The sequence below is a fragment of the Glandiceps talaboti genome, chromosome 20 (assembly GCF_964340395.1).
Source record: "Glandiceps talaboti chromosome 20, keGlaTala1.1, whole genome shotgun sequence".
NCBI classification, from domain to species: domain Eukaryota; kingdom Metazoa; phylum Hemichordata; class Enteropneusta; family Spengelidae; genus Glandiceps; species Glandiceps talaboti.
Genome location: NC_135568.1, coordinates 18249276 through 18263022, shown reverse-complemented (window position 1 = coordinate 18263022; position 13747 = coordinate 18249276). Strand labels below are relative to the sequence as shown.

At 35.0% G+C, this 13747-nt stretch overlaps 1 protein-coding gene across 1 annotated transcript in view; it reads left to right on the top strand.

Moving 5' to 3' along the window:
- The first annotated feature begins 8823 nt into the window (after nt 1–8823).
- The window catches only part of LOC144450636 (dual oxidase 1-like), a 29479-nt gene continuing 24555 nt past the window's right edge, over nt 8824–13747 (top strand). The window contains exons 1-7 of the mRNA XM_078141281.1: nt 8824–8869; nt 9847–9942; nt 11126–11287; nt 11957–12147; nt 12425–12629; nt 13283–13449; nt 13616–13676. Of these exons, the coding sequence (XP_077997407.1) occupies nt 8824–8869; nt 9847–9942; nt 11126–11287; nt 11957–12147; nt 12425–12629; nt 13283–13449; nt 13616–13676 (928 nt within the window). The remainder of the gene's footprint in view (nt 8870–9846; nt 9943–11125; nt 11288–11956; nt 12148–12424; nt 12630–13282; nt 13450–13615; nt 13677–13747) is intronic.

Genomic DNA, 13747 nt, shown 5'->3' with positions numbered 1-13747 from the left:
GCAGCCAGGAGATAAAATCAAAATGACTGAGTAAGTACTATATACAATCAACTTGAAATCTTTGTCCAACATTGTAAAAAAAGAAAACCGCCCTACCTACCCAATGCGATGGGTTAGGTTACCCGTTGAACAGCTTTTTCTTTTATTGTTTCTGGCCTTACCGGCATTTGTAAAAATTATACACATTCCTGGCAACACGTGCACATAGTCAGACTTATCATTAGAGGTACAGGTACAGGTACAGGTACAGGTACAGGTACAGGTACAGGTACAATGTACAATGTAATGACGTACTTTGGTCTGCTCCTAAAGCGGGACTTCCCCTTCGTTTGACCGTATAAATATAACAAGTCACGCTTAGGTCTGAACTTTGTAATTCAAAATTATTAGATAAATATTATTTACCAAAGACAAATAACACCTTCGGGACCAGCTGCACATCCAACGTATATTAAAAGGAATGAGCAAAACATTATGACCATGGTAAATGGGGGCTGAGCAGTCTTAGGGACATCAACATTCAGATAGCCTGAATCTTGAAATGTTTTGCTGTTTATTCGTCATTTTTGGTATCAAATTAAACTTCAGAAGTCATGTACCAAATGCACATCCGCAAAATATATTTAAGCTTTGAGAAAACACCTAATAGCCAGATAGTGTGTACTGCATAGCATAAATGTCTCTCAATTCTGATATTTTAATACCAAATTCAAGCATTGTAAGAGTTTAATAAATGTCTATGGTTTAATATTTCATGAATCTAAATGACCTCGTACATGTTTTCATCTTTGGAGGTGTCTCCTTCCAATCAGTAGCAATCACGGTGATAGTTGTCTTTCTTCCAAAACAAGGTGGAAGGTGGCTGGCTATAAGTACATCGCTGTATAGGTTAGGGCTCATTATGAGACATCCCTTTATGCACGTGAAATCAACATCCTTGTAAAGCACTCTCGTTTGAACTGTTATTGTAGTTGGTTATCATCGTTATTTTAATGCACACATATATATCATTGTATATCTCCACTGTAGTGTAGATGACAGAAGGGGTGGGTAAACCTAAAAAATAATTGTTTGGTTCCCAATACCAGACCCTAAATGTTTATTTATGTATTCGAGAAAAAATAATAATAATATCACACATATTGTGAAGTCTCACGAGAAAATAGTGGATGCGGAAAAATAAAATAAAATAAAAAATCTACCCACCCCACCTATTCCAAAATTGAGCGTAAACTCAATTTGAAATGTTTTGCGCTCTGTCTGTCTGTCTGTCTGTCTGTCTGTCTGTCTGTCTGTCTGTCTGTCTGTCTGTTCTGTCTCTCTCTCCTCTCTCTCTCTCCTCTCTCTCTCTCTCTCTCTCTCTCTCTCTCTCTCTCTCTCTCTCTCTCTCTCTCTCTCTCTCTCTCTCTCTCTCTCTCTCTCTCTCTCTCTCTCTCTCTCTCTCCAGGTATAGGTACAGGTACATGTACAATGTAATGACGTACTTTGGTCTGCTCCCAAAACGTGACGGACTTCCCTTCCGGTCTTGACCTTATTAATCAATTACCAAGTCACACCTTGGTCTGAACTTTGTTATCGTTAGAGAATACATCGATTGTACTTAACCAGGATTTTAATTTAATTATTTAAAAACATCCGTGTCAAGTACACTATAACTATAATCCAACCATTACTATGAAACAGCTGGAGCTGGTTATAAAAGTAGCTAGACTATAGTTAGACAATGCCATACAGTATCTTGTAAGAGTGGCTCTCTGTCAGGTAAGTTCAACTTTGATATGTATACTTAACACAGTGTATATCACACACACTGCTATCAGTTCACGAATGAACCTATGTATGTGTTCACGTTGACTCCTCTCCGCATTTACGTTCATGTTACCTACGCTTAGATTTCCCTTACAGCATACAACCTGTATACATATTTCTCGTACTTTTAAGGTTTGCATCTAATTTCAATATAGGCTAAATCATAAAGAGTTCAACATTTCGATAAAATTTCACAAAATATACTGCTTATGGTAAATAATTTCGTCTCCATACACAGAAAATAGTTGCAAGGCTAATTTGGTATCTTTTGGCAAGGATGAAGAATATCATTTTCATAACGATATGTTTATGTTGTCTTCAGTCAGGTGAGTGTATCTTTACAATCATATCTCAATAATTAATTAATTAATTAATCAATTAATTATTTGAAATTAATTGTCTGAACTTAAAACCTGAATCAATAATCTCAGCTGACTACTTTTACGTTTGATGACTCCGGCCATGCTTGGCTGGTCTGCGTTATATACCCCGTTCAATCCTGGCTTTGCCCTGTGTAATTTTCTGACTTTGTATCTCCATTTTTGGCATACTTTGCACATTCTGAATATACCATGATGAGATGCTAGCATGTCCAAAACTTCAAACAGTATGTTACCTTGTTATCTGTACTGCAACCACAGAATGTCCAAGCTCGGGTATTTCATTTGGAATTTAGAACTGCTTCCAGATTTCGCGTCTACTTTAAACGAGTTAAAAAGGGACACCATGATGGTCTCCCTGAGAACCAAAGATTCGGTAATTTCTGCTTTTTTGCGTAATAATGTGTGTGTTGAATCTTAATTCCATTCCATTTCTTAACCAACGATTTTGGTATTAAATACTGGGACAACATTTTTTACCAGCTTGGTTCAACTACAAAAATCCTTCATAAGAAAAGTTTAGCTCTCTTTTAAGTACCACCGATGTAACATACTTAAATCAACTATCGGCATTTATATACTATCAATGAAATGTAGAGTGTAAAAATACGTCTTTTACAGTCTGTTTTTTGTTTGTTTATTTGTTTATTTGTTTGTTTGTTTGTTTGTTTGTTTGTTTGTTTGTTTGTTTGTTTGTTTGTTTGTTTGTTTGTTTGTCTGTCTGTTTGTTTGTTTGTTTGTTTGTTTGTTTTGTTTGGGCGTTTTTTGTTTGTTTGTATGTTTTGTTTGTTTGTTTTGTGTAATATGCTATGTATGCTCTATAGACCTGTTGTGTTCCACTCAATAAAATAACCTTTACTGATGCCTGATTATTCCGTAGGATTATAAATATATATGATCCCTTAATTCTAATTTTCAAATAACTTGCAAAAAAACACTTGTTGTACAAAGTAATCGATAGAACACGGAATAACAGAATTGTTATTTTATCTTTCTGTAAATGTTCCTTTTAAAACAATTCCAACCGTTTTTTATATTACCGATGTAGGCCCTATCATAGTCCATACTTGCAATGGCATTAACATTTACAGTAAAATGACAATAATACATTATATTATGATGAAAGAGACCCAGGAACTGTTTGAATTCCAAGTGAGAAAACAAGCAAACGTAAAGCTTAAGCTATACCCTTGTTTTATGCTACATGTAGGTTGGTGAAGGCGCACTTCTGATAATATGCAATACTTTGTATTGACCATGCATCTTGCATTCATGATTAACCATCCCATTTTCCCTTCATACTGGGACGAGCCTGTACCCTTGAATTGGTAAAAGCACGTTAGATTTTAGTCAGTATATATGGATTTCAACGATAAGATATATTTATGGATAAAAAACTTAGTACAGGCGGGAGGATAGTTTGAATAAGTAAGACATCTACATGGATTCACTCACAATACATGACGATTATAATTTATATGAGTTACCGTCGAATTTCGAATAAAGTTCGAATATAACTTTTCCTAGAAATTCCCGCTTAGGTGTGATACCCTACTTTTGAACTTAGTTACTATTAGCCGTAACAATAAGTATTACAACGTATATAGAATAGAAAATAAATGATTATTTTATAACATACATGAAATATTATCATATCCAAATATTTCATCTAGATCTGATTGACTTCTTCAGTTGACTGAATGTTTTGACATATATTAATGTGGTTGTTGTGTAGTCAAACTGATGAATCTCTTTCAGTCTATCGTATCATATATTAATGTGGTTGTTGTGTAGTCAAACTGATGAATCTCTTTCAATCTATCGTATCATATATTAATGTGGTTGTTGTGTAGTCAAACTGATGAATCTCTTTCAATCTATCGTATCATATATTAATGTGTTTGTTGTCCAGTCAAACTGATGAATCTCTTTCAGTCTATCGTATCATATATTAATGTGTTTGTTGTGTAGTCAAACTGATGAATCTCTTTCAGTCTATCGTATCATATATTAATGTGTTTGTTGTGTAGTCAAACTGATGAATCTCTTTCAGTCTATCGTATCATATATTAATGTGGTTGTTGTGTAGTCAAACTGATGAATCTCTTTCAGTCTATCGTATCATATATTAATGTGGTTGTTGTGTAGTCAAACTGATGAATCTCTTTCAGTCTATCGTATCATATATTAATATGGTTGTTGTGTAGTCAAACTGATGAATCTCTTTCAGTCTATCGTATCATATATTAATGTGGTTGTTGTGTAGTCAAACTGATGAATCTCTTTCAGTCTATCGGATTGTATCATATCGTATCGTATCGTATCATACCGTGTCGTACAGTACAGTACAGTACAGTACAGTGCCGTATAGTGTTATAATTTGACTGTTCATCACTCTGGACACATGTCCACAACAAATGTGTTTTATTCCATTGAAAATGTCAACATTCTATAGGGATAGTATTATGCATTAAGAAGTATATTATTCTTATAACACATAGTATTTGTAGAGTTTTTCAAGTTAGGGAGCCTTCAGTATTTACAAGGGGGAGGGCAGGAGGAAATCACACATGGTCTGTTAAGTAAAACATGACCCTCCCCCATTATCCATTTGTAAAAAGTGACCCTCCCCTTTGCCCCATTTTATAAAACATGACCCTCCCCACGGACAATTGCATATACTGAACGTTAATCAATATTCTCATTATATGTATACATACAAATTAAATCATTTTGACTCTGTATTAGAAAGCAATATTTGTACATATAAAGTGACAAACAGTAAAAAAAAAACTGGCTAGTTACATTTCTAGTATAATTATACACAATCTAGTTAGTATCTAAAACGTGCTTTCGTGTTGTGCATACTCTGTCTGATCTGGTCACTTGTAAAAGTTCCCTGATATCATTATCATCATCATCACCTTCACCTTCAGTATTGCCATTATCAGTGTCACTCTAATCTGACTCTCTGGTACTACTTGAGTCAGTACATGTATCACTGTCCGTGTTCTCTATGATATTCAAAACTAAATCATCATCATCATCATCATCATCATCATCATCATCATCATCATCATTGATATCACCATCACCATCATCACCATCATATTTTAACAACAACATTCATGGACAGTGTGAGTGATAAGGTGAGATGGTTACACTCAACAAAATGTTTTTATAAAACAATTTTCTTATACACATATATATATATATTTTGTATTTTTGTATTTTGGCATGTAAAGTACTTGTAAAAATAAATGTTGAGTGCTCATCTCACTTTTACATTTACAATAATTGAATCCTCAATTTGGTCACGAAACGACGGATTGTAAAATGTGACCCTCCCCCAAACATTGTAATGCAAAATATGACCCGCCCCCAAGAACAGGTTTGTAAATGTTACCCGCCCCCGATTCCTCCGCCCCCCCCCTGTATATACTGAAGGCTCCCGTAAAGAAATTAAACGACAGCTAGATGTTATATATTAATTATTTGGATATAGGAGAGCAATATTGATGTGTATTCCTGGCACCGCTTAAAGAAACTCAATATTGATGTGTATTCCTGGCACCGCTTAAAGAAACTCAATATTGATGTGTATTCCTGGCACCGCTTAAAGAAACTTAATATTGATGTGTATTCCTGGCACCGCTTAAAGAAACTCAATATTGATGTGTATTCCTGGCACCGCTTAAAGAAACTCAATATTGATGTGTATTCCTGGCACCGCTTAAAGAAACTCAATATTGATGTGTATTCCTGGCACCGCTTAAAGAAACTCAATATTGATGTGTATTCCTGGCACTGCTTAAAGAAACTCAATATTGATGTGTATTCCTGGCACCGCTTAAAGAAACTCAATATTGATGTGTATTCCTGGCACCGCTTAAAGAAACTCAATATTGATGTGTATTCCTGGCACCGCTTAAAGAAACTCGATATTGATGTGTATTCCTGGCACCGCTTAAAGAAACTCAATATTGATGTGTATTCTTGGCACCGCTTAAAGAAACTCAATATTGATGTGTATTCCTGGCACCGCTTAAAAAAACTCAATATTGATGTGTATTCCTGGCACCGCTTAAAAAAACTCAATATTGATGTGTATTCTTGGCACCGCTTAAAGAAACTCAATATTGATGTGTATTCCTGGCACCGCTTAAAAAAACTCAATATTGATGTGTATTCTTGGCACCGCTTAAAGAAACTCAATATTGATGTGTATTCCTGGCACCGCTTAAAGAAACTCAATATTGATGTGTATTCCTGGCACCGCTTAAAGAAACTCAATATTGATGTGTATTCCTGGCACCGCTTAAAGAAACTCAATATTGATGTGTATTCCTGGCACCGCTTAAAGAAACTCAATATTGATGTGTATTCCTGGCACCGCTTAAAGAAACTCAATATTGATGTGTATTCCTGGCACCGCTTAAAGAAACTCAATATTGATGTGTATTCTTGGCACCGCTTAAAGAAACTCAATATTGATGTGTATTCCTGGCACCGCTTAAAAAAACTCAATATTGATGTGTATTCCTGGCACCGCTTAAAAAAACTCAATATTGATGTGTATTCTTGGCACCGCTTAAAGAAACTCAATATTGATGTGTATTCCTGGCACCGCTTAAAAAAACTCAATATTGATGTGTATTCTTGGCACCGCTTAAAGAAACTCAATATTGATGTGTATTCCTGGCACCGCTTAAAGAAACTCAATATTGATGTGTATTCCTGGCACCGCTTAAAGAAACTCAATATTGATGTGTATTCCTGGCACCGCTTAAAGAAACTCAATATTGATGTGTATTCCTGGCACCGCTTAAAGAAACTCAATATTGATGTGTATTCCTGGCACCGCTTAAAGAAACTCAATATTGATGTGTATTCCTGGCACCGCTTAAAGAAACTCAATATTGATGTGTATTCCTGGCACCGCTTAAAGAAACTCAATATTGATGTGTATTCCTGGCACCGCTTAAAGAAACTCAATATTGATGTGTATTCTTGGCACCGCTTAAAGAAACTCAATATTGATGTGTATTCCTGGCACCGCTTAAAAAAACTCAATATTGATGTGTATTCCTGGCACCGCTTAAAAAAACTCAATATTGATGTGTATTCTTGGCACCGCTTAAAGAAACTCAATATTGATGTGTATTCCTGGCACCGCTTAAAAAAACTCAATATTGATGTGTATTCTTGGCACCGCTTAAAGAAACTCAATATTGATGTGTATTCCTGGCACCGCTTAAAGAAACTCAATATTGATGTGTATTCCTGGCACCGCTTAAAGAAACTCAATATTGATGTGTATTCCTGGCACCGCTTAAAGAAACTCAATATTGATGTGTATTCCTGGCACCGCTTAAAGAAACTCAATATTGATGTGTATTCCTGGCACCGCTTAAAGAAACTCAATATTGTCTACTGATTAAATGAAAAGATGTAGAACTTTTGGAAAGAGAATAGAAACTGTCAATTTTTTTGTGGTCTAATTATTTTATAACACAACCAATAACGAAATTATAGAACATTGTCACGTAAGTTGTAAATATAGTGATCAATCCAAGATGTTAAAGTTGTAATTCATACTTTAGATCAACTATGCTAATGAAATCATGGTAATATTTATAATTTCATAAGTTATTTTAAACAAGGTATAAATATGTTAATTTAACATCATGAAAGAATATTGGTTGCCAAGGTAAATGCAACATAAGTAAAATTACACATGGTAAATAGAGGGAACAAGGAAATAGGCATTGTTATAAATCTCTCCGTAAAATATCTCAACTCACTCAAACCCAACATTTCTAAATATCAATCCATGCTATTTGGCAGTCGTCAATAACTGCAGAAAATACCTGATCATATTAAAACCCTCTCTATTCACGATCATGTTATATTCTCGCAACCACCATGGATATTGTGCGACTTGTTTGGGTCTCAAACTTGACCCTGAACTCAAATGGTCAAACCATATAACCTACCTTCGTCGAGCCTGTGGTTATCGACAAATTACCTTGACTCGCGAGCTAGACGTTGTATCACTGATATAGTCCGCAAGAATATCATCACAGCTACAGTTTTCTCACTCCTGGACTACTGTAACAATGTTATTTAAAACTGCAGTATAACATTAAAAAGCAGATTACAACGTATAATTAATTTAGTTGTCCACATTCAATGTGGGCTAAAGAAGTCTGAACATGTCACTTCCGCCAGAATTGCACGTGACTGGCCAACTATCCAAGAGCGACAAACCACAACTTCAATAAACTTGTCAAAAATGTGATACTAACAAAGTGCATCATACCTTTTTGAACTTATAACAACCGTTGATACCGTTCATCTATGCAACACAAGGACCGAATTCCACATTCCGAAAGCCCACTCCCGGTTATCCAACGTTGCAAATAGTTCACCAATCTAAAGACTCATGCATGCATTCTCCCACTCCCCTTGGTGTTCAATATTGTTACTGTTGCATAATGTTTGTATCTGTCAAGTACGTATATTTGTATTTTAAATTTATATTAAGGGGCTTCTTCTTCTGTTTTCTTTTCGAGCTACAACTAGAAAACTGTTTCCCGTTAACCTTTCAAACTTGGTAGGCTTATCGGGGACCATGAGTACTCGTGCACCTGACCCAGGAATTGAGGAATTTGGGGCTGGTCACGTGACCTGACCGCCATATTGGATTCTTGAAAATGTTAAAATGATTTCTTTTCAAAACCTACGGGTCCAGTTGGTTCGAAATTTGGTACGTAGTATGTATGTCCTCTGCCCTTTTAATTTTGTCAATAAAATCACGTGCAGTCACGTGCAGTCACGTGACCTGGGCCGCCATATTGTGTTTTGGAGATAATGGCATTTTTCCTTTAAAAATCTTCCTCTCCAGAACGAGCAGTTCACTTGGTGTGATCTCTTGTGTATATCATCAAATAAGTGATGTCATTCAAGTTTCAGAAAAGCGTTGCAATTGGATGACCACTATAGCGGCTATATTGGATTTTCCTCCAAATCATTTTAAAAATGTTCTTCTCTGAAACTAGTGTATAGACTCAGATCACTAAACCTTTTAGTGGTCTGAGGTATAGATAACCTTACAATTTGGTGTGTAGAAGGAAGACTACTCCAACCTCCATGCAGCACATCATTGCCTGCTGGGCAATCCGAGTGGACCACGTAAACACTGCTTGGAGCTTTAATTGTATGTGCTTTGTTATATTTTGCAATTGTATGTATGTATGTTTGTTTGTTTGTTTGTTTGTTTATGTCACATTTATTTCGTACTCAAAGGCCATCGGCCCAAAATACAAGATTTTTGGCAATTGTATGAAAACCCATGGATGCATTGCCTTTTAAAAATAGATAATACATAAAACAACTAAATGACCATTAATCTGGGTTTTTTTCTGTTCATTTTTCTTTACCTTTAATTCTGGGGTGTATTATACCAATATTGTCAAGAAAAGACAGTGTGTAATTTCTCTTGTTGTGGTTACTTCATTCATGACAGGGTATGAATAATTAATACTAGTTTAGATAAACGTATTACAAAAGACAACACTTGGTTGAGTTTCAATTGATGTACGTCAGTCGTCTGGCCAGATTTTCCCTGACATTAATTTACATCATTACTTTCCAGTCAAAGGTATCGGATCTGTCGAACAGAAAGGCTTTGAGACTATACCATATGATGGCTGGTATCACAACGAGGCAAATCCCGATTGGGGAGCCGCAGGTTAGTGACATTCTATAGATTAGGAATTAATTGATAAAGTCAATTAACAGACAGCTTTTTTTATTCAGTTAGATAATCCAACATAAAGTGTTTGCGGATAAACGATTAATTCTATAAGACATAGTATTAGTTTTGGCAAATTTCGCTAGAAAACCCCACGCAAAAATAAGTAGTGACTAAAATGCCTTCTGGATATGAACACAGTATACCAGTCTGGTAATTAATAAAATTGGTAAGACTGTAAAATCACAAACTTTCCAATTGAGAAAACATATAGTTTTACAATATTGAGTGATATGTATTCATAGTGATTGATTTAGTTGTTTCATTCACTTCATGTGCTACCACATGGCGCAGCGAGCATGTGATTAATCGATCTTCGATTTATTGATTGATTATTTGGCTGAATGATTGATCGATTGAATGATTAATTTTTGTGGTGAAATATTAAAAACTTATTTTGTGTGTGATATTGATCAAATGACTGACTGATTTTTGTGGTGATATAAATCTTTCTTCTTCTTTCCCTGGCTACTCTTTGCTCTTTCAGCTCTATTATTCTCACTTTATTGACAAAATCAAGATATCTTGTCCATTCTTCTCCTCTTATCTAAATTAGCAATCTCATAATTAGCAGGGTTCATTTACCACGAAAAGTTGCTTTATCTCTTATCTACTGGGTGATTATCACACCGGACAAACACTCAAACATGCACTAACAAGGTAGAAAGAGACTTAATGTATAAATGAGTGTGAGAATCTCCCAGAAGATAAGAGATAAAGCAAACTGTTAATGTAACTGATTTCTTGGCAATTATAAGTAGTCAGGGAAAGAAGAAAAAAAGTTGTACATCATCACAAATTCAATGAATCAATTGGTCAATATCACACAAAATAAGTTTTATTTCACCACAGAAATTTATCATTCAATCGATCAATCAATCATTCATTCATTCATTCAACCAATTAATAAAAAAATCAATAAATCAATCGATCAATCAATCAATCAATCAATCAATCAATCAATCAATCAATCAATCACATGCTCGCTGCTCCCTGTGGTGCTACGAGATTTTATTGTAGAGTCTGGTGTATAAAACGCTAAATACGTTTCACTAAATTTGATACTTTGTGAAAATTATGAAAAGATTTGTTTCAAAGTGAAATCTGTGCCACCATCTAGATACCACATTAACGAGAGGTTTACCAGCTGACTACAGTGATGGTGTTTACCAACCAGCTGGTAATGATCGACCAAACCCAAGACAAATTGCTAATGCAGTTATGAGTGGATGGACTGGACATGGATCATATCTCAATAGAACAGCTTTGCTGGTATTCTTTGGTAAGAGTGTCACTTTTTAAAGTGGGCGAGAAATGGATATTGTAATAATTTATTTTTTTTAAATAAAAAGACTTTAGTCTTTACTCTGCTTTTCAACTTGAAAATAAACGACAACAGAAAACAAATTTCTGTTTATGCACTCAATAATTGTAATTTTTATTATAATATGTAAACAGTTTTTTATTGTATGCAAAGAAGTGATTTGTAAACAAACTGGTAAACGTAATTAATCTCTACGTCACTTTCAGTCTCTGTATGTGTCTGTCATTTCGCCATATATTGAAACATCGATCACCATACATGTAGAAATATGTAGATTACTTGTATTTACATTCATTGTAATTGAAAGTGATTACTTCCGTTTATCCAGTTTGTGTACAAATCTCTTCCCGTACAATAACAGCTGTTTGCTATCTTGTTTTGTATTTCTTAATGCAATATTTTGACTAGCAAATACTGACTCGGTCTATGTGTTTTTACAGTACATCAAATATAATACAGCTTTTTTTGTTTAAATTTAAAATCCAAAACCGATACCCATTTGTCCTTATAGCCACAAAAATGATAGAATTTTAGGGAGAGTAAATAGTAGAAAATTGTATATTTAAATTTGTACATTGCCAAAAGTTCACTGAATGACTGACCTATGACCTTTCATTTTTCATCTAGGACAACAAATCGTGGAAGAAATACTGGATGCCAAACGACCCGGATGTCCACCGGAATATTTCAACATTCCTATTCCTAAAGGAGATCCCGACTTTGATCCAGATGGTAAAGGTGATGTATATATCCCATTACTGAGAACAAGACATCAACAGACATCAACTGGTTATTCTTCAAATGTACCTAGAGAACAAGTAAGTGTTTGGTCTGATATTATCAAGTATCAAACTTGAAAACAGTGGTTCATTTGGATTAATGATCGAATTTATGATGGAAGTTCCTTAAAAGAACAGAAATGAAAAGTGATTATTAAAAACTCTACTTAAAATGTTTTTATATTTTCTACTTCATCACCTGTTGCCTATCGAATCTAATGAATTATTTCTAAAGTAGTTGTAGTGTTTTTATTTGTACTCGACGTCATTAACTGACCAATAAAGCTTAAAATCCACTAAAAATCATTCTTTATAGATTAATGAAATCACACCGTGGATAGATGGAGGTCTAGTATATGGCATATCTAAAGCTTGGACAGATGCATTACGGACATTTGAAGATGGTAAACTAAAGTCTTCAGAAGATGGTAGATTTCCAGCCCTGAATAACATCGGATTACCCATGGCCAATCCCCCTCCACCTAGAGATCATTATCTTAAAAATGCTGAAAGGTTCTACAGTGAGTATATTTTAGTACAATTTTTATATCTAAGTTTAAAGGCAAAATGTTCAAATAAAATATGATGGAATTAATAGTATATTTACCATATTACAATATTTGTTAAATAACACGGCAATATTTCTGATTCATATACCTCATAAAATTGTAAATAACGAAACAAGCATAGATTGTATACGTATATGTTAGAGAGCCTTCAGTAATTACGGGGGGGGGGGGGCGCTTGGGCTGTTGCGTAGAATGGGAACCCCCCCTAATTCCGTCTTAATAAAATATGGCCCTTCCTTATCTTTCTTTCACTAAAACATGACACTCCCTTTGATAAAGTAGTTCAAAATGTGGGTTAATATGATGTCAGAAATGTAAAAGGACACGAGTCCCAGAATCATTGGTAAGGATTTAATCCCGCCGCTGCCACCACTGTTGTAAGTTTCAAGGGCATTGTTATTTGCCACTACTACCGCCACGAGAATGTGTGTGACAGCTCTGCATTAAATACCTGTATTTGGATCTCATTGGCTAAGCTGAACTCTCAACATTACATTAGTACACTCCAGTCATTATCTACACAACATTATCCGCAGTATTTTACCAAACTATTCTTGTTTTACACCTCTCTGAAATCCTATCTCACTTCTGTTCAAATTTTGCAGTGCTTGGGAATCCACGTGGAAATGAGAATCCATTCCTGTTGACATTCGGCGTGTTATTGTTTCGTTGGCATAACGTATTGGCAGATAGATTTCATGAAAAACATCCAGACTGGGATGATGAACGGATATTTCTAACAGCTAGGAAATGGGTTATAGCAACTCATCAGGTAACCTTTGACCCCTTGAGATAAACTTAACATTTCAAATCAGTTTTTAAAAACCATTAGTCAGACTGAGTGTATTTTAAGGTATACCTGACTGTGTGCATTGATCGAAGGATAGAATCTATATTATTCAAAATATCAAACACGTCTCAAACTATTGTTTCCGCAGAAAATTGTCGTATACGACTGGTTACCGGCATGGCTTAATGACACTGTACCTGAATACTCAGGTAAGGATGCAATCAAATGACGTCATTTCTTAGCTGAATGGTTGAAACATATACATATAGAAGTCTTAACA